Raw genomic sequence first — 24,534 nt, forward strand, 5'->3', positions numbered from 1 at the left:
GCAACACGTGCCCAGAAGAGAAGTCACTAGCAATTAAAAATTATGGTGGAAAAGCAGTGTGTTTGGTAGACTCGTTGACAGCATGAGTCTACACGGTAACAAATTGACGATTACAACAACCAAAAGAATTTCCAAATTCCGTTTACTGCAATATTATCATAAATTGACCCAAACTTGATCATTAGAATTAAAAGTAAGGGATTAAGTACCTATGGCGACACAATCCAGTTGTTCCATGATAATAAGTTGAACACTTTAAAATGAACACACCCGCTCCCTCAACCTCACCCATATTTATCTATTAACATCCACATTATTTTATCACTTCTCCGCCGCACACATTAACAGTGAGGTATTTACGCACCTTAGGCAAAGATCTTACTGGATTTAGAAGTTCTTAGACACCGTTTTAACATTACAAATGATCATATAGGAGAAGACCTCAGCAGCACGTCCGCCCCACTCACCTCAGCGGCTGTGAAAGACCGATGACTGAGGGACCGGCAGTGGAGTGGTCTCAGTCATCGTCTCTATAATTGTTATTGCTCATACTATTATTAATATTATTTTATGATATTGCTCATAATATATATATATTATTATTGTTATTATTATTAATATTTCTTCTGTAACATTTCTCTCGCAAATTACTTAAATATACCAGGGGATCCAGGGGGCGGTTATGAGGTTAGGTTAGGTATTTTTAGGTCATTTGCGAGGGAAATGTGTCTTAAAATTGTCTAAAACATCAGAAAATCACATTGCTCAACAAAATATCCATGGTTGCCCACTTGTAAAAATGTACTGAAACACCTACTTTACTTTTACTCACTGTAACGAGGTAACTCTCACTCATGTGTCAAGGGTTCGAGCCTCGGCCAGGACACAGGTGAGAAGGGTGTTATCCAGTGTGCCCCTCACGACCAAACACCACAGGTTTCTCGGTTTCCTCCTATACTAACATTGGATAGAGCGTCCAATAGCTAATAAACTGATAAGTGGCGAATATGAAACAAAAAAAAAATTGTTGATTTGTCAGTCAAGACTCAAGAGCTCGCACTTACAACAACTCTCTGGCAGATTGTTTCAACAGTTCACAACTTTCATTCTAAAAAAGTTTCCCTAATAATTTTCTGAAATTGTGACTTCTTCAGCTTTAAGTTGTGACCTCCAGTGGGGCGGATATCCACCAGCTCCAGGTATGAACACTAGACTGAGTATTGCCCTCAGATGCTCATAAATGTCTATTAAGTCACTCCTTGCCCACCTATACAGTATTAGCTAGGGTTATTATTTGGTTTAGCACATCTTCAAATCGCATAGAAGCACTTACTTTTAGGCAATTTCTACCTCATATATACATTCCTCAACACCTTAGCCTCTTGGAAACGTGTTTTATTTTTTTAACAGAAAAATCGCACAAGTAGAAATTAGATCAATAAATCTCCACCTGCCATTTGTTGTCCCATCACAGGCTGTTATGGCCCCTTGGGGGGGTTAAGTTAAGGTAGGTTAATTTAGTGAAAGTTAGGGGTCTAGATGTTTGGTTTCTGATGTATTTTGTTCAGATCTCACCCTCGTTTTTTATGGTAAATAGCCATTTTTTATCAACTTTTACTTTTACTATTTTTGTACTTTTATCCTCTTCACCACTGATCGGCTAGTTAACCGCTTGGGCGATCGGTCATGTCTCTGTTACGCACTGTTGGCAAGTACTGGGCATGCACCGGCTCCTGAATATATCTGAACCTGCTCCAGTGTTGGTCAAGTCTTGTCTTGAAAGAGATCACACTCGGTGCCGTCACAACACTCTCTGGCAGATTGTTCCAAGAGTTCACAACTCTCACTCCGAAAAAGTCTGCCCTCACAGTTTTCTGGGCTTGCAGCTTCTTCAATCTTGAGCTGTGACCCTTTGTGGGGTGAGTGTCCGCCAGCTCCAAGTAAGGACGCTCGACTGAGTAGTGCCCCCTGAGATGCTTATACACCTCAATTAGGTCGCCCCTTGCCCGTCTGCTGTATAAGCTAGGCAAGTTCAGGCGCTCCAAACTCTCAGTGTAGCTGAGGTGCCGAAGGGCAGGCACCAGTCTGGTGGCCCTCCTTTGAATATTTTCAACCAACTGACAGTCCCTAGCACATCTCGGGGACCAGACGGGGTGACAGTACTCCAGATAGGGAAGCACTTCACTCTTGAAGATCGTTACGAGGGACGGACCGTCTAGATATCTGAACGATCTTCTTATAATACCCAATAATTTATTTGCCTGATTTGCCTTCTTCTCGCAATGGCCCGAGAACTTCAGCTCATTGTCAACGTACACACCTAGGTCCTTCTCACATTCAGTCTCAAATAGTGCAGTTTCTTCATCCCGTTAGGACATATGATACGCCTCCTTACCGTTGGTACGCTCCAGGTGCATCCTCTTACACTTCGTGACATTGAATCTCAGCGGCCATTTCTTTGACCATTCTTGGAGCCCACAGAGATCCTTCTGCAGCTCTTCACAGTCCGCTTGGTTCTCAATTTCCAGAAATAACTTGGCGTCATCGGCAAAAATTTGTATGGAGGAGTGTACAACGTCAGGCATGTCATTTATGAAACAAACAAACAACAGCAGGCCCAATACACTGCCCTGTGGTATCCCGCTTGTGACAGGTACAGATGATGATTTCGTGCAATTAATCACCACACACTGCTTGCGGTCATGTAGAAAGTATTCTATCCACACTAAGACATTTCCCCGAATTCCGTACCCATTTAGTTTGATTTTCAGCCTTTCATGGGGTACGCTGTCGAAACCCTTGGCAAAATTTAGGTATATATTGTCGATATTACCACCCCGTTCCAGAATTTGGGTCCAAATATCCAGTACCTTGAGCAATTGTGTTAAACAGGTCCACCCCAGCATAAAACCGTGTTGGCAATCCTTTACAAGATTGTTTCGTAGAAGATGTTCAGAAATCAAACATCTAGTAAAAAATTTTGAGGGTGTGCTAAAACGAATAATTACTGTAGCCAGGCATTACAGGTGTTCTAATCTCTGTTTAATATTATAACATAAATGTTTAGAAATTTATACAACATAAGGTATCAGTTGCCTTGATCCACGTTCACTCAAGAACATGTTTCTACTGAAAGTTGTACAGGGTGATCTTGGTAAATATTTATACAGTGTACAGGTATTTATGTATTTATTGTAGGAATTTTTACCCAATGAATTAAAATCAAATCAAATCAAAGACCATTTACTGTACATACATCCCCCACTACACAACTTCATGGATGGGGATACAAGTAGGTGAGACTCATGAAATCTTTTTTACTCTTTATTTTAGTTACCAACCCATAAGTACAGTACAGTATTATTATTCTCTTGTGACAAGTGTTGAGCAGAAACTCATAAAATGTGTGTGACATATAGTAACTATAATGCTTATTTACAATATTAGACAAGTATTGTACTTCAAGGATTAGTTCATGATAAATTATAACACCTTGTAACTGTGACAGCCTACATATTTTAGTGACATCTATAACATGATGGGTACAGTGGCTGTAGACCATTACATACCGGTACACTTAGAGGCAACCACTGTACTTGTTTTAGCTGGGTGACCTTGGTAGAGATGCTACTGAGACAGGCACTCCTTATCATAGATAAGGCTTTCATTATCTCCACATTACAACAACTTAAAGTAAGAAATTTGTGCTAAGGACGATTGTGCAGTCTTACAGTATTGTGCAGCAGCAGTTCATTGCTGAGGAAGGACAATCTGCCAAGGTACTGTACAGTACAATACTTACTTCACTCTAAAGGTGCAGTGGTTGTTGTTATAATAATGTGCATACTGTACTGTACTCACTGTCATCTTCAGAATGAAAGATTAGGACTATGACAGAACAACTGAGTGATTCTACCTTCACCTATAATAACATACTGTAGTGAAATTAGGGTAAACAGTAGACAGAAGCAACCATTGTTCTTGTATGTCATCAATGTGGTATTTATTATTGTAGTAAAGCTGTACAGTCCACATGTGTTGAAGTTCCTTATGATTATGAATAACAGTTGTTACTCTTACCTTTACTTTTATTCTCTTCGCCACTGATTGGCTCGTTAGCAGCTTGGGTGGTCGGTCATGTCACTGTTGGCAAGTACTGGGCATGCACTAGCTCCTGAATGTATCTGAACCTGCTTCAGTGTTGGTCAAGTCTGGTCTTGAAACAGCTCACTCTCGGTGCCGTCACAACACTCTCCGGCAGATTGTTCCAAGAGTTCACAATTCTGCGAAAAAATTTGCCCTCGCAGTTTTCTTGACGTGTGGCTTCTTCAACCTTGAGCTGTGACCCCTTGTAGGGCGAATGTTTAAAGGAAATGAATAAGTAACCTGAGGAAAAGTTTACATACTGTACTGTAATTGAATTACTTACCAGAGAAGAGGTCTACTGTACTGTATAGTGCTTTTATAGATTCAGCATACTGTGCTGTACTGTACTGCACTACACCGCAGTGTACTATACTGTACTATACTTTGCTGTACTGTACTATACTGTGCTGTATTGTACTGTACTGGTGCAGTAGTTGGTTGATAATATTACAAAGATCTCTGAAGTGTAAATACAGTACAGTACAGGGTTATTTGAATGAGTTAATGAGTGCAGATATTATGAAGTATACAGTATTGTACAGTGAAAGAGGAAATTTGCCAAGTTGAATTAGATTAATTATCATTTTAGAGGTGTAGAGCATCATTTTAAACTTTTACTATTAATGTCACGGAAATAGTTCAGTAATCCACACTAATGTTGTTGAAATATTTTCAGAGGTGATTCTTTAACTACACAATGAGAACAGTCAAGAGATACTTCAAGCATCTGGTGCTCTTCCCATCCATCATTGCCACCCTCCAAATTCTTAGCTTTGTGAAGCAAGTGTTAACAAGCTTTGCCTCTTTTGTCATCCAGAGAAAGGAACCCCATGTTGTCAGGACGCCCGAAGAGCGATTCCGGGGTCTTGAAGCTGTCGGTTATACCTTTAAGCCTAACTATGTTGACTTACCAGTTGGCGGAGGACGAACCCTTCCAAGAGTTCACTATGTGGATGAAGGTTTGTTATAGTACTTTAGTTGTTTATGATGGTGGTTGTTGTTTGTTTGTTTATCATAGTACTGTTATAACCCTGCTCCTTTCACCGCTTACCCAGCTTCCACTGAATACCAGCAGCTTGGGTCGTATGTACAGAAGCAGTAGATTATCTCACAAGAGTTGTCGAGTTACCACTGGCTGTCCCGTCAGTCTCCAGTAATTTCCCGACGATCAGTATCAGTGTACAGTACAGACAAACAGGCAGGTAGACTTCCACCAGGTCACTTGTGCACTGTAGTCTTCTTTAATAAACAACTTATTCTGCTCAACACTATTAACAGGGTAATGTCTTCACAGCTTAACTCCACACTTCAAGTATATAGTCACCACACTATAGTGCATTTTTCCCCAGCTGAGAAAAGATGCCCCGCCCCCTCCGATTTGTCCTGAAGTAATGATGTATTTCTAAATGAGTTTATTCATAATCGTTGGGATGACTGTTTCTGATGAGAAAGATATTTAGCTAAATTATATAAAGATATATACCTTCATTGCTTCAAACATAAATATGTAGGAAGTTTATCACAAGTATTATACGTGAATTAACTGATAAACTCGGGTAGCAAATTGACGCTTTCGAAGGATGCATTTAATATACAGGGGGGTATACTTATTTTTACCTACAGTAAGACATACTAAAACAAATTACATATCAGTAATAGTACATTATGCAAAAACAACATTTTAAAAATCAGAATCAAATTGAAATATTACACGGCCGTCAGCAGAGGCTGGAAATATGACTGCGAACTACTTCATATTTTTCCTGCCTCTGCTTACGAACGCCCGCCGATACAAACTTATTTTTTCCTTTCATTTACTGTATTTTGTCATTCTATTTCTTCTTTTGTCATAAATTAAGTAATTTTAAATAAGGACTTAGGCTATGATATAGTGGGATTTTAAACATTGTTCTGTAAGTACAGTATGCACATAGCATGTGTTCCAACTTACATACAAATCCGACTTAAGAACGTCCTCGGGAACGGAACCCGTTCGTAACCCGGGGATGCCCTGTACAGTACTGTAACGAATATGTTTTATCTTCAGGCCCTCGTGAAGCTAAAGAAACGATGTTATGTCTCCACGGCGAACCAAGCTGGTCCTTCCTCTACCGGTACATGATCCCTGGACTAGTCAAGGCTGGTTATCGTGTCATCGCCCCAGACTTTATTGGGTTCGGTAAATCTGACAAATTTACTTTCCCTGAAGCTTATAGTCATGATCTTCACACACAAACTTTAAGGTTATTGTTAGATCATCTAGGTGTGAGTGGTGTCACTCTTGTGTGTCAGGACTGGGGTGGTTTGATTGGTCTCTCGGTGGTGAAAGATTCTCCACATTTCTTCAGCAGATTGGTCATTATGAACACTGGTCTGCCAGCAGGTACTGAATTTTCCATCTACAACATCACTAGAATAATGCCCTTCCTGCTGTGGCGTAGTTTTGCTGAGCTTCTTGGAACATCCATGCCCGTATATCTCTTGTTTAAGACAGCATTACTTAACCCCCATCCTGCTGTCCTGGATGGCTACAATGCACCTTTTCCATCACCACTATACAAAGCTGGAGCTGCCAGATGGCCACTTTTAGTTCCCATAACCTCTCACACACCAGTCGCTGTTGACATGCAAGACACTCGTAACTTCTTGTCTAAAGAGTGGAAACGGCCAGTCTTGATAATGTTCTCTGACCGTGATCCTATTACACAAGGCCAAGATAAAACCTTTCAAAAGCTCCTACCTCAAGCCATCACGAAAACAATAACAAGAGCTGGGCATTTCCTTCAGGAAGACAAAGGGGAAGAACTTTCAGCTCATATCATCAGTTTTATCAACAACAGGTTGTAAAGGTCCAGCCCACAGATGACATACTTTATTGGTTACTGAGGAACTCTCTTTACAGACATGGAGTAAAAATTTATGTAAGTGTTATTCTGAAATAATTGTGGAAACTTTTACATTATTATTTTTAATTATTATTGGCATGAATGACCACAGAGTATTAGCTTAAGTTTATACACCAAACATGTATATGTATAGTGAAGTTGTAGAATGTATTATGGTATTGTGCTCATGAAGTACTGGACAGTAATGGATACTGTAATATTCTCTAGACCATTATGAACTTGGCTCCTTGGAGGAACAGTAGTGTGTGAGTCACTGACCTCCACAATGTGTGACCACTTCCTTACATAGGAAATAATTAACTAATTTACAAATACTGTAAGGAAATAAAAATTTTAAAGATACTATTCTGTATGGAAAGGAAGAACAGTAGAATGCATCTTTAAGCAGTAATAATGAAGAACACATAAAGGAAATATATAGTTGTATTTGATCATGTTTCTCCTTACATCAAGTATTAATCCCTTCACTGTACAGTACAGTAAATACTTAGTGTCATGGTTATGTTCTGGACTCCAAGATGTGAGGTCAACACTGGCCAGGTCAAGCAGGGTTGGTGTTTCCAACTGGGAGGTACCATCCTGGATGGCTGGTTATACATCCACAGTATTGTAATATAGATAAAGTCTATTATTTATCAACTTTGTTTTTCTTTCAGTGATGGCCAGTTTCATTTTACAAACTCATTTAAAGTTTTTGTTGAATGATACTCCGAGGTAAATTAAGCTCACGTTTGCTTTTGAAGATGCAAGCTCTACGGTATCATGTTTCTTGAGGCAGTACTGTACTGTACCGCTTTAATAGGTTGAACTTTAGTGTGTGTACTGTACTGTACTGTACTTTCAACAGCTGATAGTGTTAATAATTCATGTTTTGAACGAATTATTTCTGGAAGCTGTAAGTACACTCACACACACACACACACACACACACACAAGCGCTGTAAACGTTGTGTGGAGTCTCTGGGTGGTTTGGAAGTGTTTATTTCCATTCATAATTTCGTAACTACAACCTATGGTATTTTTTCTTCGTGTTCATATATAATGAAGATAATGCAGAGTATAAAATGCCATATACAGTGGGGTATGCTACAACGAACGGATCCTACTACGAATATTCCTATAACGAACGGTTTTACCTATAAAATTGAGAATGCTATAACGAACGAAACTCCTACAACGAACATTATTTAATTTTTTTTATTTTTTTTATTTTATTAATTTATTGTTTTTTATTACAAGTATTAATGATATTCTTTATTTCAGGGGTTTAGATGCATATTTATGCACTTTTTTACAATTTTTACAATTTTATATTATATTTTTTAGTGTTAAATGGTTGTATTTGGGGCCTGGAACGGATTAATCCTATAACGAACGAATGCTATAACGAACAAGGTTCTAGAACTAATTAGATTCGTTATAGCATACCCCACTGTACAATACTTATACATAATGTCATCTGTACAGCCGTACTATGACTGTGTGTGTTCGTGCGTGTGTTGCCTCGTGATAGTTAGAGTGGGCCCCCGTCCAGAAAGGACACTGTTCTAACCTCCAACACCGACCCAGGTGGGCTAGACATTATGGTTTCTGACTGTACAATACAGTAAAGTACTATAAAAGGCAACATTAATACACCATGATGCACTGTGTAACTTTTTATTTCTTTATAAATCTAGAAGTTAACATATTATAAACAATAAATTCTAATGATGTCAACTATTTTTTCTACTCAGTGCCACTTTTATCCACAATCCTTAAAAAAGATGAATTCTGATTGAAGTCTTTTAATTATAAAACACGTTTATTTATAAAGCCGTATTATTATTATTCACACAGAATATATATAAGCTACAGTTTATGGTCCCTCTACAGACACAGTTACAGGACTGTAGTATCAGCTTCATCTTTTAATATCTTATCAGGTAATTCCTTATCACCGGGCTGACATTTTCTTTTTTTCCCTTGATTGCGGGATCGTTTCTCCTCCTGGTCACCGTGAAACAGACTAGTTTTAGCTCTAACCTTTGGCCCCCAGTTTCTCTCTGGTTTCATCTGGAAGCGTAATAATTCTTGTTTTTTTGACTCGGGATTAGCTTGTGGATGGAGTTCAAAATTTATTTCGGTTTGTATTTGTTTTTCTAACAATCTTTTCCCTGGTCTGTCATCAGTCATCTTGGCTCTATTTGCAGGATGTAGTTTTTCCCATGCTCTAATAATGTCCCAGACTACCTGTGATGGGGCATCTGTCTTGATGCTCCCCTTACCTGCGTGGGACATGGACACACTGTATCCGGCATTGAGTAAAGCCGATCTGAACTGGATCATTTTGCAGGGGTTGATGCCTGCCACATTAGCTAATTTGTCTAAAACATAGTAAAGAGGTACATGCGGCAACTCTTCTTCCATCATGGTCAAAACACCATACATACGTCGGTAAGTAGAAAAATTGTCTTCGACCAGGGATGCTTTGACGGATTTTAAAAAGTCTACATTATGAATAGGTGCAGACCAAATTGGCCCTGCAACTATATGTCTGTGACCACAATGAGAACAAGCACTAGCTACTGGTGGACCAGAAGACAACTGATATTTCACACTCTTACCATTAACAACAACACGGCCCAATGGATGTAACGTCTGGGTCTCGCATCCAACACACTGATATAACCATGAAACCTGAAACAATTGTAACACCAGTGTGAGTCATACAGTACTGTACTATATATCATAAAACTAACCTAACAATCACATCTTAAACATAAATGACAAGATTTCTAGATGTCTGGAAAATATTTCCGAAACATTTACTTATGCACTGTTTCATCAAAATAATTCCTAGCAGTTAGAAACACAAACATCCAAACTATTCTTGAAGTAGCAAAAGTACCTGTGCAATTTTCTCTTTGGAGTAATATAGGTACAGGGCCAGATCCAGGAATATCAAAAGGGAGGGTCCAAGAATTTGTGGGTGGGGGAACATGGTGAGCCCTCACAGCTGGAGGGTTTTGGGGAGGCGCTGTAAGCCCCCAGAAATTTTTTTTAAATCTGACCAATATCATGGGCATTTTGAGGCCATATGTACTTGATATTAGGAGACATTCTGAGGTCAATAGTAATTACTTTTTACTATACAAAAATGCGTGAGTACAATACTGCATTAAAGAAAAAGTATTGAAATTTTCTGAAGAAAAGGGGGTCTGGACCTCCACCCCTCCCCTGATCCACCCTTGAGGTAAAGAGAGTAAGATAAATAAATAATACATGTGAGAACCTTAGAAAATTCAAGAGGATGGAAGAGGGAAGAAGACCTTGAATGCTAAGGCTGAAAAATGGATGCCCACAATATCTACAGCAGGGGTGTCAAACATGCGGCCCGACACACTCTTGCATGCGGCCCACGGCCCATTTGCTGCTCCAGCCTTACCTTGAGGAGCTAAAACTAAATATTGAGTGTATCCCTCAGCTGAATAAAATAGTCTACTGTTTCCTAGAACAATATACTCAATCAACATCACCAATGAGCTCCAGTGTGATTCTGTGTTGAGAAATAAGTTTTCAATTGTTGATGTTGGCACATTTTAACAATATTTTGGACCAAATTATCCCAGGATTAAATGTTTTGCCTCAAAGATTATGTCAATGTTCGGAAGGACATAAGTCTGTGAACAACTCTTCTCTGTGATGAACTTGAACAAGTCTCGGCTTCAGACTCAACTTACTGACGCGCACCTTAATTCAATACTGAAGGTTGCTACAGCTCAGTCATTAGTGCCAAACTTTGATGCACTGGACCATACCAAGAGGTGCCAATTATCAGGAAGCAGCAGTAGCAAACAATAAGATTGATCAAGGTAAGTAAACACTTGATTTATTTGTTTTTAAAACTTCGCACGAGCGCAGACTAAATCCACCTTTCTTATTTTGTCGTTCTACTCACCTAGGAGGTGATTGCGAAGTGCTCATAATTATGTTACTTGGCCCGCATACTGTGTACTCATATTAAATCTGGCCCGCCTTGGCAAATGAGTTTGACACCCCTGATCTACAGGGTATATATACCTATTTGTATACTGTAGTATAAATGTATAGTATATATCAGGTGCCTAAAAGAGAGCTCAGGTTCTCAACTGGCTCAGCCATGTTGATATTGTTATTATTATCCACACTGTATCTGTGTTTTTCTGGCTCAATAAACTTTTTCAATTCAATTCAATTTGTGGGAGGGGTTAGACATAACATCGAGTCTTGTCAAGTGTACAAAATACTAACACCGCAGATAATTAATTAACCTCTACACCACAAGGATGCCACTTTTAATAATTTATTGACTTCCTTACAGAGACACATACAAAGGGTTAAGGATCTTATCCCACACCTGAAGTATATATTTTTCTGTGCTGTCTAAAGTAAAGATCAAGACAATTTTAACAGACAGTACAATCACTCACCTTTGAGAAAGTTTCTTTACATCTGATCTTGCTGGTAAATATCTTCACCACAACCCTTACATAAAAGTCTGCACTCAAGGAGAGGAGAGGCACAGTGTGTCGTCCGTAGCGGTTGGCGTGTGACTCGATACACTGGAGGACAATTCTCAGTGCCTACGAGAACAAAAATTATATTACGGAAAAAGTAAAAAAATTTCTCGAACAATTATTTATTTATTATGGAAATATAGGAAATGTACAAACACAATTACAGTATACAACTCCATTCCCCTGACCACAGTCTTGCAGGAGTTTCCCACTTTGTGGCAGTGACCACAACCAAGAATAAACAGAATTTTCCTATGTAGTTATTCCTCTATTTTATTTGATGTACCTTCTCTATAAACCATCCATAGCCAATCTCTCCTGTAATTCACTTACACTGTTGATTCTTGGATGACTAACTCCCTCATTTATGCTATTTCTTTCACCCCCATGGTGGTGGCTGTGTGTGTGTGTGGTTTTTAATTTCCCAAAATAACTTGGTATCATCAGCAAACATTTGTATGGAGGAGTGTACAGTCAGTTCTGCTATAACGCGATAATTGTGTTCTTGTAAAATATCGTGTTATAGAAAATCGCGTAATAGAAATAACAGGGCTTATGGAGAAAATAGGGTTAGGTGCAGATTACTACTCGAAATCGGAAAAAAATTAGTAATTAGCCTAACACAAAGGATAGCAGTCTAAATAAATGTTACAATCATACAGTAAATGTAACACTTTACCTTGAAAAAATATGAATGTAACTTGATGGGGGAGAAGGGTGATTTTGAGGTTGATAACATCGAGCTTCTCTTCAAGGGTTATAGCCTTTCTTTTACAATCATCACCGGGAATGCGATCACCAGAACGCTTCTTGGAGATATTCTTCTTTACCATATTCACAGTTAATACCACAAAATTGGAGAAATAATAAGCAAAAATTGCGTTACAGCAAACAAGCGTTCGTGTTATACAAATATCGTTCCTCTATTCATAAATCGCGTTAGAGCAAATTCGCGTTATCAAAACACGCGTTATAGCAGAACTCACTGTATAGCTTCTGGCATATCATTAAAGAAGCAGACAAACAACAACGGGACCAATACACTGCCCGTGGTAACAAAGCCTCAGGGCCTGATGGAATCCCAGCCGAGGTGTATAGGTAAAGCAGGAGGACCTCTGCTTACCAGCCGTCTGCTCTATCCTGGAGAATATATAGGAAAAGGAGGAAATCTGCCAAGCTCTTAAAGACGCCTCCATCGTCAATATTTATAAGAACAACGGAGACTGGTCAGACTGTGACAACTACCGTGGGATCTCGCTGCTGTCCGTAGCTGGCAAGATTATCGCCCGAGTCCTCCTAAACAGACTTCTTCCCGAGGCGGAAAACTTCCTCCCAAAATCTCAATGAGGCTTTAGACCATCACGTGGCACCAATGACATGATCTTTGCTGCCCGCCATATACAGGAAAAGTGCAGAGAATAGCGTTGTGACCTGTACATGGCTTTCATCGACCTACCTAAGGCCTTCGACTCGGTCAACAGGGAAGCCCTCTGGTGGACCCTCAGCCGTTTTGGCTGCCCACCAAAATTCAACGCCATTGTGAGGCAACTCCATGATGGTATGAACGGCAGTGTCCTGCACAATGGCACCCAGTCTGAGTTCTTCCCCCGTCCAAACGGGGTTAAAACAAGGAAGTGTACTGGCACCATCTCTCTTTTCCATTTTTTTGGCTACCTTCCTTATTCTTGCCAGCACCAATTTAGCCAGCGGGATGGACATCGAGTTCCAGATGAAGGGTCTTTTCAACATAAGACGACTCCAGGCAGGAACGAAGGTGTCGGCAGCTTCTATTATTGAACTTCAGTACACAGACGACCTCACCCTTGTTACTCACACTGAACGTGACCTACAGGAGATCCTGAACACCTATGCAGATGCATATGCACACTTTGGCCTTGAGGTGAATGTACGTAAGATTCAGATTCTCTTTCAGCCTGCCCCTGGTTCAGTCACACCTCCACCATCCATCCATCTTAACGGTACTACCCTCTCTAATGTTACCCATCTTCAGTAGCTCGGCTCCCACCTGTCCACTACCGCAGACATTGATGAAGAGATTCAGTATTGGATCAGATGTGTATCTCAAGCCTTTAGCAGACTCCGTACCCATCTTCAGCTGTAGGGAGCTGAAATTATCTACAAGTTTCACATATATTGAGCAGTGGTCCTCCCCACCCTGCTATATGGCAGCGAGACATAGGTCACATACAGAAGGCACCTCAAGGCATTTGAAAACTTTCATCAACATAGTCTACGTTCCATCCTCCGAGTTTGCTGGGAAGACAAGAGAACAAATACCAGTACTCTTGCTGACACCAACTGTACAAGCATCGAGGCTACAATTATGCATGAACAACTACGTTCGACTGGCCATGTTACCCACATGGACGACAATAGAGTGCCAGAGCAGCTACTTTACAGTCACCTAACGAATAGTAAACGTAATGCTGGCAGGCAACTGAAAGGGTATAAGGATAGTCTTAAGACAAACCTGAAAAAGTGCCAAATCAACCACACTCACCTGGGAGACGACTCCACACCGTAACGCTTGGAGGAGCACCACACAAGATTGTGTCAATACTTTCGAGTTAACCCGACTGCATACTGAGGCAGCCAAGCGCCAACGCCGGAAAGACTCTGCCACCGCCCTTCCCACACTAGATGTAGCCCCCCACATGTGCAACATCTGTGGACAGCAGCAGCAGCAGGAGGTGGTGGTGGTTCCAGGGTGCCAATATCCCTCCAAATGCTGTCCTGTTCGAGAAAATAACAGGGGGGGGATGGTGTGGGGAAAAAAGCACTGAAAACACAGGAGGAGCTGGCCCTTCAGGCCTGGATGCAGATGGTTGGAGAGGCATCCTCAGCACTAACAAGTTTGGTGCAGCAACAAGTGACCTCTGCAAAGCCACCACCATCCTTGCAAGAAAGCTAGCAACCTCGTGCTGCCACCACCCCCACGCTCTGATGGCCTGCCGCCTCATTCCCCTGGATAAAAACCCAGGATGTAGGCCTTTAGGAGTGGGGGAAGTGCCGAGATGGATCATTGGAAAATGCATAATGGAGGTGGTAAACGATGATGTCAGGGCAGCAGCAGGGAACTTGTTAGTATGTGCTGGCCACCAGGCTGGGGGTGAAGCTGCCATTCACACCATGAGAAAGATATTTGAGCAGAGTGATTGTGAGGCAGTACTCCTGGTTGACGCTTCCAACGCATTCAACATAATCAACCGCAAGGCTACACTGCACAACATCAAGATCAAGTGTAAGGCTTTGCAATGTATGTTGAAAACCCCTATAGGAACCCATCAGACCTCTATATAACAAGCTTCAAGGCCCAAAGAGGAGATACCATCATACAGTCAACTGAGGGAACAACGCAGGGGGACCCTGTCGCCATGGCAAGGTACGCACTAGGTCTGTCCATGCTCCAACATACAATTAAATATGAAACAACCGAGGTCAAGCAAGTGGCATACGCTGATGATCTAACAGGAGCAGGAAAAGTGGAGGACATCAAAAAGTGGTGGGACCTGATAACATGATGAGGTCCACAAATAGGGTACCACCTAAATGCCAGCAAGTCCTCCCTCATTGTGAAGCCAGAACACTATGAACGGGCAATGGAGGTATTCGGTGGAAGTGAGGTCAAAATAACAAAGGATGGCCAAAGACATCAAGGTGCGGTAATTGGCATGAAGGACTTCAAGACAGAGTAAGTAACGGGAAAGGTGAATGAGTGGGTTAACGAAATCCAAGATGTCTAATATTGCTAAAACAGAGCCACATGTGGCTCTTGCGGCATTCACCCATGAAGTCAAGCATCGCTGGAATTACCTGATGCGCACTATCCCTGATATCGGACCCCTCTTCTGCCCTCTGGAAGATGCCATCAATGTCGCTTTTATCCCAACACTAGTGAAGAACCCTTATTTAACCCCATCCATCCGAGCAAAGACTACGCTCCCTTCCTTTAAATCATCTCTTAAAAAATATCTATTGTCTAAGTATTAATATTTCTTGTAACACCTACTATATTTACAGTACCTGCTTTTATTGTACCATCAAAACCGTTTTATGAGAAATTATCATGTAAATAGATAAGTAATTACCATTGCAATAAACATAATTGCCAACTAGACATAATCCTGACAGCTCTGTCCTCTTGTTCAACCTTATTACTGTACAACCCATGTTGTACTGCTCCCCCATTATACTTATATATTTCAATTCCACTGTAATTTATGTATATATATATTTCATGTAAATCCACAATGAAAACGTGGATAAGATAAATCTTGATAAAATCACACGGGAAAATGGAAACAACGGAGTACCTTAGCTTTCGTCTTTATAAATAAACTAAAAAAAATAATAAATAAATAAAATTAATAAATATTGAAGTGATAACCGTGGTAACATTATGAGATGTTCTTATTACCACCATGCTATTGTACTATTCCAGATGATACTAAATGTTACATAATACTTCCTTGAGATAAATGTATAGTATATATCAGGTGCCTAAAAGAGAGCTCAGGTTCTCAACTGGCTCAGCCATGTTGATATTGTTATTATTATCCACTCTGTATCTGTGTTTTTCTGACTAAATAAACTGTGTCAATTCAATTCAATTCAGAAAGGTCACTCACTGCACTACCACCAAGACTGGGAGGAATGGGATTGACTAATCCAGTGGAGCTTGCCACTACAGAACATCAGAACTCTGTCAAGCTCACGGCAGCTCTCACTGAGCACATAATAGAATGCAGCAAGTCAGGTGGATACCAACGAATTAAACAAGATTCTACGGTCCATTATGGCAGAACGGCAGCACACCCAAAGTGATAAACTGCAACAACTGTTGCAGCAATTGCCAGAGAACTTGGAAAAAAAAGTAGCTATAGCAAAGGAGGTGGGCACTTCAAACTGGCTAACAACGTTACCGATAAGGGCAAAAGGCTTTATCCTTAATAAACAAGAATTCATAGATGCCACTGTTCCAAGGTATGGTAGGCCAGTACAAGGTGTGCTCTCCCAATGCGAGTGTGGTTCATCTTATGACATTGACCAGGCCATGGTGTGCAAGAAAGGGGGCTTTGTATGCACGAGGAAATCTGCCACGACGTCATGGTGGACCCACCCCTCTTTCTATTGGACGGTGAGAACCTCCGTCACAGGACTTCAAACACATCCAACGAAGCCCGTGTGGACATCAGTGCTCGAGGATTTTGGACGCAGGGACAGCGAGACTTCTTTGACATAAGGATTTTCGACCCCATGGCCGCATGTCACCGTAACCTAGCTCTCAATGCTGCACATAGGAGGAACGAGAATGACAGAATCAGGGCATATGAGGAGAGAATTCTGAATGTTGATCAGGGCAGCTTCACTCCTCTGGTGTTCACAACCTCTGGCAGAATGGGACCAAGTGAAAAATGTTTCTATGCCAGACGCACGGAGGTGTTATCTGAATGGAAGCAGCAGCCCAGAAGTTATGTTACAGCCTGGTTGAGATGTCGACTGTCCTTCTCTCTCCTTAGGTCGGCTTTGCTCTGCCTCAGGGGAACGAGAGCATCGGCCCCAAAGCCGACAACAGTCAAAGATTTTGACTATGAGGCAACAGTCACTGAATGCTGCATAGATCTGCAGTTCAACTAACTCAACACAGCCAGGGTAGCTACTTATGTATTAGGATGTTTAATTCTAAGTTAATAAATGGTGGCAAAGGTGTGGCTATTGGGTGAGGCTGGAGGCCACGTTAAAAATAAAGTAGTAGTAGAAGTACTTAGTATAGTAGTAGTAGTGAACACTTACAATTTCATGGCAAGCTTTGCTCTTGATGGACAAAGCACCATACTTGGTGTAGCAAGTCTCTGGAGAGTTACCGCACAACACAGCCATGTCCGTACAGGTCACCAGCAGAATACCACCATCGACAACACACTGCACTGCCCCATCCAGGAAGGTGTGTGGGGAACCATAGGGATCCAAGTCAACGGCATGAAATCTTGTGCTGGGTTCACGACTCTTGTACATTACCATACTGTGGAGAACATTCTGTTTTATAAAAACCTTCCGTGCATGTACAGTACGGTACAGTATGTATAAACGAGTAAGACGGTTTCCCAAAAGATAAAACTCAATTTAGCTAGGGGAGTGGGAGGTAAACCTGGATGGAAGCAACACAAATACTGTACTACACATAAACTGCACAGTACATATAATAAAAGAGTTGAACATGTCTTCTAACCATGATGATGATCTTCATGTGGAAAAGTTGTAAACATTCACACCTTCTTGGGCTTGGGCCAGGTAGTTCAAGGTTTCTCAGGGGTGGTGGGGATCCAGCGGTAGCCATTGTGTTGAAACAAAAAAACAAAACAGGTTCCTGGGCACGAGTGAGTATACGCGGAGACAATGAGACTGGTGCGGCCAAGGTCATCAGCCCTGGTGGCAGGGGCACGCAAGGTTAAATAGACCAATCACAGCGTGCGGCGGAGGGGGCGCTTGGGTGGTAAGGAAACATGGCCCAATCACAGCGGTGACATCAGCGCCCAGCATCTTGTCTGCCGCGTATATGATGGTTTTGGAGTAATATTATTTTAAGAATTTTTGACAGCATTTGACATAGTTTTGGCTAATTTTTATCACATAAATAATTTGTATTTTCAATTTCTTCTTCACACTTTCCCCCTACCTGTCAAATGTTGTTTTTAAGATTTTTGGGGGTTTTGCCTCAATATAAAAATAGTAAAAATGGACCAGTTACCACTTTTATATTTCACTAAAGAATTCACATTCCATGGGAAATAAATACATATGCCTGTACAATATCCAATGGGTCAAAGTATAGTACTGTAGAAGGCTGCTCTCTTAAACACAGCTCTATTAATACAAAAAATTATTTGACTAAAAAGTGTTTGCCATCGATTATTTTAAAATTGCAAAGAACATGACTTAATTTTTCATCTATGAAAGAAATTTGAGAGAAATAAGATACTTGCCTGGCATCACTGTGGCTTGGGATGACGACGTCTTTCACTCCGTTGTGGTCGATGTTACGTTTCATACACTCCAGAGCCTGATTAGATATATCATTGGCTACGATCTTCTTGATGCCTCCAACTTCCCGTGCATAACGGATGGATCTGAGCCCTGAAGCAGCCAGACCTTCCAAAATACAGATACCATTTTCATCCTTAACTCCTGAAGGAAGAAGCAAACTGTTCTCATCTTCAAGTGATAACTCTTTACCATTATTGTTTGTGTTTCCTTCCTCTGAGGTTTCCTTCTGGTTCTTCTGCTGCAATTCTTGTTTCTTTTTCTTCTCCTTTTCTTGTTGTTTAAATTGTGCTGCAAAAACTCTTAAAACAGCAACACTGAAAGGTGAATTAAAAACACTATATAAACAACAGTACTATAGTAAGTGACATAGACTATACTGTATATGTACAGCACAGTCTCTCCTCGACTTACGACATAGAAGGAAGAGAGTAGGTGAAAGAACAGAACCCTGTGGGACACCACTATTGATAGAGAAAGAACGAGAGGTCAATTCCTCAACAACAACTACCATGGATCGGTTCTCAAGGAAGCTAGAAATTAGAGAACAAAGTGGGGGAGAGAAACCATAAGAGGGAAGTTTAGAAAGCAAAGACTTGTGCCGTACCCTGTCAAATGCTTTGGGAAATGTTGAGGGCTATAATGAAAGTTTCCCCATAATCCCTAAGAGAGGATGACCAAAGATGGGTGCAGTAGGAGAGATCACCAATAGATCTCGCCTGGCGAAAGCCATACTGGTGATCCGACAAAAGAGAATGGCGTTCAAGGTGACGGAAAAAATGAGAGTTCAAGATAGTTTCGAAAATCTTAGAGAGGGATGAAATTAGGGCAATGGGGCGATAGTTAGAGGGACTGGAATGGTCACCCTTCTTCAGGATGGGCTGAACTGAGGCATACTTCCAAGAAGAAAAAGTTTGGGTCTTGAGGCAAAGGCAAAAGAGGTGAGCAAGTACAGTGGCCAGAACTTCAGTACACTCCCTCAGAACACGAGGGGGTATTCCGTCCAGTCCATGCGCCTTACTCACATCCAACCTGGATAACACTCCAGCAACCCTATGAGTGGAGATTATAGGAAAGTGCATAGGTTCAGTAGGAGGAGCAGGGGTAGGAGGGAGAGAGTTGGAATCGTCTAAGGTGGAGTTAGAGGAGAATAAGGTGCCAAAGAGATTGGCTTTGTCTGCGAGAGAGTTGGCTATAGAATCATCAGGTCAGAAGAGAGGAGGAAAAGAGGGAGTGCAGAAGTTATTATAGATGTTTTTGGTTAAGGACCAGAAGGATTTACTAGAGGAAGAATTAGTCAGGACAGCGGTCTTTCTTTTTATAAAATTCTGCTTGGCCCTACGAAGAATAACCTTACAACAATTCCTAGAAGTAATAAAAGAGGAGTGGGTAATAGGAGAAGGAGATAGCTTGATATGCCCTATCTCTCTCCCTACATGTAAGAGAACAGGAGCGATCAAACCATGATTGTAAAGTGAAAGTTTTGGTAGAAGATGAGATACATGCACTCATACCACCCTGTATAACCCCAGCAATGCTGTCAGCACATACCGAGGCGTCCTGAGTGGAAAAGCAACATTCATCCCAAGGAAAGTCGGTGAAGAATTCTCGCAAGTATTGCCGGCTTGCCCTCCGATAGTGCCATAGTTGACGTTTAGAGGGGGTGGGAGGGAGGTGGTCGTGCCCAGTTTGATTTAACAGAAATAAGATTGTGATCAGAAGACCCTAAGGAGGCAGAAATTGAGTATGAATAGTGTGAGGGGTTAGAGGTAAAACAAAGATCAAGAATGTTATTAAGTTTATCGTGTCGATCAGGAACCCTTAAGGCCCAGGTTAGGGTGCTGCTGGCAGTACCACCCCCCTTCCCCGTGGGGATAAATCGAGAAAAAATCAACTTTTCTAAAAATAGTAAAAAAATGGCGGGAAACTAGGCGGACGTTCCGGAACGTGAGCCGGGGCCTAAGGGTTAAAAGGTAAATATAAATTCTTACCTTAAGTCTCTGTTGAACTCCTGAACGGGATTGTAGAAAACGTCGTGTGACGATGGAAAGAGAACCTCCGCTTTGCCTTCAGTTACCGAAGTGAACGGCCGTTTGTCCACAACAAAGCCGAGGTCGTCACCAGCGTCGCTCTGTACACTACTGTCTACTTCTGTGATGTCATTTGAGGTCATCTTCCTTCTTAGATTAAACTTTCTCACCTGACTGATTGCTTGCCTGTAAAACAGAGAGAGCATTCTGTACCACGCTACAAGTTACTTTTATACCAACAGTATATCATTGTAAACCTGTTAATATGTCGGTGAGAGAAGTTATTAAACCACATGTTAAAATATTGGTGGGACAAGATATTAAACCACATGTTAAAATATTGGTGGGACAAGTTATTAAACCACATGTTAAAATATTGGTGGGACAAGATATTAAACCACATGTTAAAATATTGGTGGGACAAGATATTAAACCACATGTTAAAATATTGGTGGGACAAGTTATTAAACCACATGTTAAAATATTGGTGGGACAAGTTATTAAACCACCTGTTAAAATATTGGTGGGACAAGATATTAAACCACATGTTAAAATATTGGTGGGACAAGTTATTAAACCACATGTTAAAATATTGGTGGGACAAGATATTAAACCACATGTTAAAATATTGGTGGGACAAGATATTAAACCACATGTTAAAATATTGGTGGGACAAGTTATTAAACCACCTGTTAAAATATTGGTGGGACAAGTTATTAAACCACCTGTTAAAATATTGGTGGGACAAGTTATTAAACCACCTGTTAAAATATTGGTGGGACAAGTTATTAAGCCTTCTACGTACACACCTCAAAGTAAGTGTACGTCACTGCATTTTTTTTTACTTTGTATGTAATTTTCGGTGAGCTGGAACCAATTACCCAAAATCCCATTGAAACAATGGTTTCAGTTAACGAACGACCCTCTGGAACGAATTGAGTTCGTTAACCGAGGGACCACTGTAGTTACAATAGTACAGTATAGCTAAAGGACTACCAGACACCAAAACAGAGCCATAGTTGTGAGAAACACAGCCTGGTACATTATGATACTCATATTATTGGTGTATAAAAATCTACAAAATCTGTACTTTATTTCTTTGAAGAAGAATTCCATTAACATGGTGAATAAATTGGTTGATTAAGTACCAGTAATGCAGTCAGTAATATTGTACTGTACTGTACTTTAAAAGAATGATACAACTGTGGCCAGATATAGTATTGAAGAGAGTTCTTGCTTACCTCCAAAAAACACCAAATTGACATTTCCATACCGGTACTGTTAATTTGTTGACATTTTTTGTCCTGAACACTATCCTAAGTCCACCCCAGATATTTAAAGTACAGTATACAGCAGTTTAAATGGTACAGTATATACTTAAAAATTTGGCCAAAATGAACTAGCATAACCTAAATTAAAATACGCTATGGATATTTATCCGGTTGTCTGTTAGGTAGGCTTTATTTTGACCAACACCAGAAGGAGTTGATAGAATTAGATGAAACTTTGTAGAAACATTAATAACAATTCATTATATAGACAAATGTAAAGAAGAATCTGTTCAGTGCTGTTAGGTCTGTTTTAGAAGGTTTTTCTGGTAAGTTATGTAGGTTACTTTAGGTTAGGTCAAGTTCTAAAGGTTCTGTGCATGCTTTTTGGTTAATATTCGTCCATTAACTGTCGACAGGTTTCCAATTTTCAATATTACAGACACAAAGACTATAAAAACCAAACATACAACTTCAAATAATTTCTTGTACACATTAATATTAACGGAGTATCTCACAAATTTCTAGGCGTAAATTTCTGTACCCGCCATGTTGCCAGAGTCACTTCTCTCCTCCTCTTTGCAACATGACACCAAATGACCTTCAAGTATCGTGTTATGTGACTTGGCTGACCAATCATTTGAAGCAGCCATTTTGAAGGCTCGTGATGGCGTGCGAAAAGTGCTTTCTCCCTTATCTAGCCGTTATTCAGCGAGTTTATCAGAACAGTAGGGAAGCAATCCAAGTATTACAGGATTACAGTGGCCCACCAACACCAAGACTGTGTCATACCTGTGGAAATTGTTTACTTTTAAGACAGGATAAATTCTTTTGTGTGTAACCTTAAGCATACCAGATCACCCGGCTGTATCCTCCACCACAGTAGTAGATAAGCTCCAAAAAATGGTTAGGTTAGGTTAAGTTGTCAAGTGAGGTTAGGTTAGGTTTATTTTGTGTGTGTGTTTAATGGTGTTTTACTCGAACCTGACTGCCATTTTGGTGCAAATTAGCAGTTTCTGTTACAAATGAAAATGTTAATTTTTTCTTAAAAAACCCACTAAATTGCACCAGAAATGAAGGTCAGGTTTGAGTACAACAGACCATAATACACACTAGACCATAACCTGAGGACAGCCAATGGACGAATATTTACCTTCTTTTTTTCCATTTATCGACTTAGCAGATTGGAAATGACATTTCAACAAGTTTCGTCCAATTCTATCAACTCCTTCTGGTGTTAGTCTAAAAAACCTACCTATCCGACAACCGGTCAAATATCCATAGCATACTAATAACTGATATTCAATCAATTTGACCAAGGGAAGCTGACTGACATCTTCATAACCCTCGACTGTCTCCCCTGGCCCACCAGTGGCCACTATAGGTGTGGTCATGAGGCACCAGTCTGGTGGCCAGTGTTCTATGCTAAAATGACATGCAGTGGGTCGTTATGGCGGGCAATTGCCTTAATTATTACCACCAGATATTCTCCAGGAAACAACTGACTACTAAAACGTATTTTGGAGCAACTATCATTATAAGGTGAAACTATCGTTGCGGTTATGCACCTATTTGGAACTGCAGTAGATCAGAATGGTTCAAATCACAAAGAAAATACAGAAAAACATAACCGAACGATGATAACTACCAATTACTGTGCTGTAATCTGAAGTGTAAACTATTGAAACTATTTTGAGTTCAATGATTCCTACAAAGTTAGGGAATTATCTTGTCATAAGTTCATTGGTGTTTTAATGAAGTAATGGTGTAGTTACCTGTGTCTGGTGATGACAAACATCAGCCATGCTACCAAGGAACATAAAATGAAGGACCTCTTACACCCGCTTATCAGTGTAGTGTGTTGCGCTAACTGTAGATGGCGCTGATCCATGAGTGTGTCGCCAGGCCCCAGGGTCATGGCTAATCAATCTTACTTTTACTTTTATCCTCTTCGCCACTGATCAGCTCGTTAGCCGCCCGGGTGATCGGTCACGTCTCTGTCACTCACTGTTGGCAAGTACTGGGCATGCACCGGCTCCTGAATGTACCTGAACCTGCTCCAGTGTTGGTCAAGTCTGGTCTTGAAACAGCTCACACTCGGTGCCGTCACAACACTCTCTGGTAGTTTGCCCTCACAGTTTTCTGGACTTGTGGCTTCTTCAGTCTTGAGCTGTGACCCCTTGTGGGGCGAGCGTCCGCCAGCTCCAAGTAAGGACACTCTACTGAGTAGTGCTCCCTGAGATGCTTATACACCTCAACTAGGTCCCCCCTTACCCGTCTGTAGTATAAGCTAGGCAAGTTCAGGCGCTCCAATCTCTCAGGGTAGCTGAGGTGCCCAAGGGCAGGCACCAGTCTGGTGGCCCTCCTTTGAACATTTTCAACCAACTGACAGTCCCTAGCATATCTCGGGGACCAGACAGGGTGACAGTACTCCAGATGGGGAAGCACTTCACTCTTAAAGATCGTTACGAGGGACGGACCGTCTAGATATCTGAACGACCTTCTTAAAAGACCCAATAATTTATTTGCCTGCTTTATCTCCTTCTTGCAGTGGCCCGAGAACTTCAGCTCATTGTCAACATAC

General features: G+C 40.9%; 2 protein-coding genes across 5 annotated transcripts; one reads left to right on the forward strand and one right to left on the reverse strand.

Annotated features, from left to right (window-relative positions):
* Window positions 1–937: 937 nt before the first annotated feature.
* On the forward strand, window positions 938–7,691 carry LOC121877893 (haloalkane dehalogenase-like). Of its 3 annotated transcripts, none has more exons than XM_042383837.1 (3): window positions 938–1,199; window positions 4,823–5,105; window positions 6,194–7,691. In XM_042383837.1, the coding sequence occupies exons 2-3, from the start codon at window positions 4,844–4,846 to the stop codon at window positions 6,991–6,993; spliced, it is 1,062 nt and encodes a 353-aa protein (XP_042239771.1). In that variant the 5' UTR covers window positions 938–1,199; window positions 4,823–4,843; the 3' UTR covers window positions 6,994–7,691. The 3 variants fall into 3 exon arrangements, with proteins under 3 accessions (XP_042239771.1, XP_042239772.1, XP_042239770.1); XM_042383838.1 differs by lacking the exon at window positions 938–1,199 and adding an exon at window positions 3,658–3,814; XM_042383836.1 differs by lacking the exon at window positions 938–1,199 and adding an exon at window positions 3,661–3,779.
* Window positions 7,692–8,697: 1,006 nt separating this feature from the next.
* LOC121877737 (probable tRNA (guanine(26)-N(2))-dimethyltransferase) lies at window positions 8,698–23,883 on the reverse strand. 2 transcript variants are annotated; one of them, XM_042383593.1, is made up of 6 exons: window positions 23,726–23,883; window positions 20,644–20,868; window positions 18,595–18,969; window positions 17,405–17,633; window positions 11,504–11,656; window positions 8,698–9,731 (listed from the first exon to the last, which is right to left on the reverse strand). In XM_042383593.1, the coding sequence occupies exons 1-6, from the start codon at window positions 23,866–23,868 to the stop codon at window positions 8,934–8,936; spliced, it is 1,923 nt and encodes a 640-aa protein (XP_042239527.1). In that variant the 5' UTR covers window positions 23,869–23,883; the 3' UTR covers window positions 8,698–8,933. The 2 variants fall into 2 exon arrangements, with proteins under 2 accessions (XP_042239527.1, XP_042239528.1); XM_042383594.1 differs by lacking the exon at window positions 23,726–23,883 and adding an exon at window positions 23,519–23,540.
* Window positions 23,884–24,534: the final 651 nt, after the last annotated feature.

Source organism: Homarus americanus, unplaced genomic scaffold, assembly GCF_018991925.1.
Source record: "Homarus americanus isolate GMGI-L3 unplaced genomic scaffold, GMGI_Hamer_2.0 scaffold24523, whole genome shotgun sequence".
Classification (NCBI taxonomy): Eukaryota; Metazoa; Arthropoda; class Malacostraca; order Decapoda; family Nephropidae; genus Homarus; species Homarus americanus.

Bases quoted from the DNA above. Each gene is read 5' to 3' on its own strand.
- LOC121877893 (XM_042383837.1), top strand. From the start codon at position 4,844: ATGAGAACAGTCAAGAGATACTTCAAGCATCTGGTGCTCTTCCCATCC. The intron at 5,106-6,193 runs GTTTGTTATAGT...TTTTATCTTCAG, and splicing joins AGTTCACTATGTGGATGAAG to GCCCTCGTGAAGCTAAAGAA.
- LOC121877737 (XM_042383593.1), bottom strand. From the start codon at position 23,868: ATGACCCTGGGGCCTGGCGACACACTCATGGATCAGCGCCATCTACAG. The intron at 18,970-20,643 runs GTAAGAATTTAT...TTCACCTTTCAG, and splicing joins GAGTTCAACAGAGACTTAAG to TGTTGCTGTTTTAAGAGTTT. The intron at 9,732-11,503 runs GTGAGTGATTGT...CAATTGTTTCAG, and splicing joins GTAAAGAAACTTTCTCAAAG to GTTTCATGGTTATATCAGTG.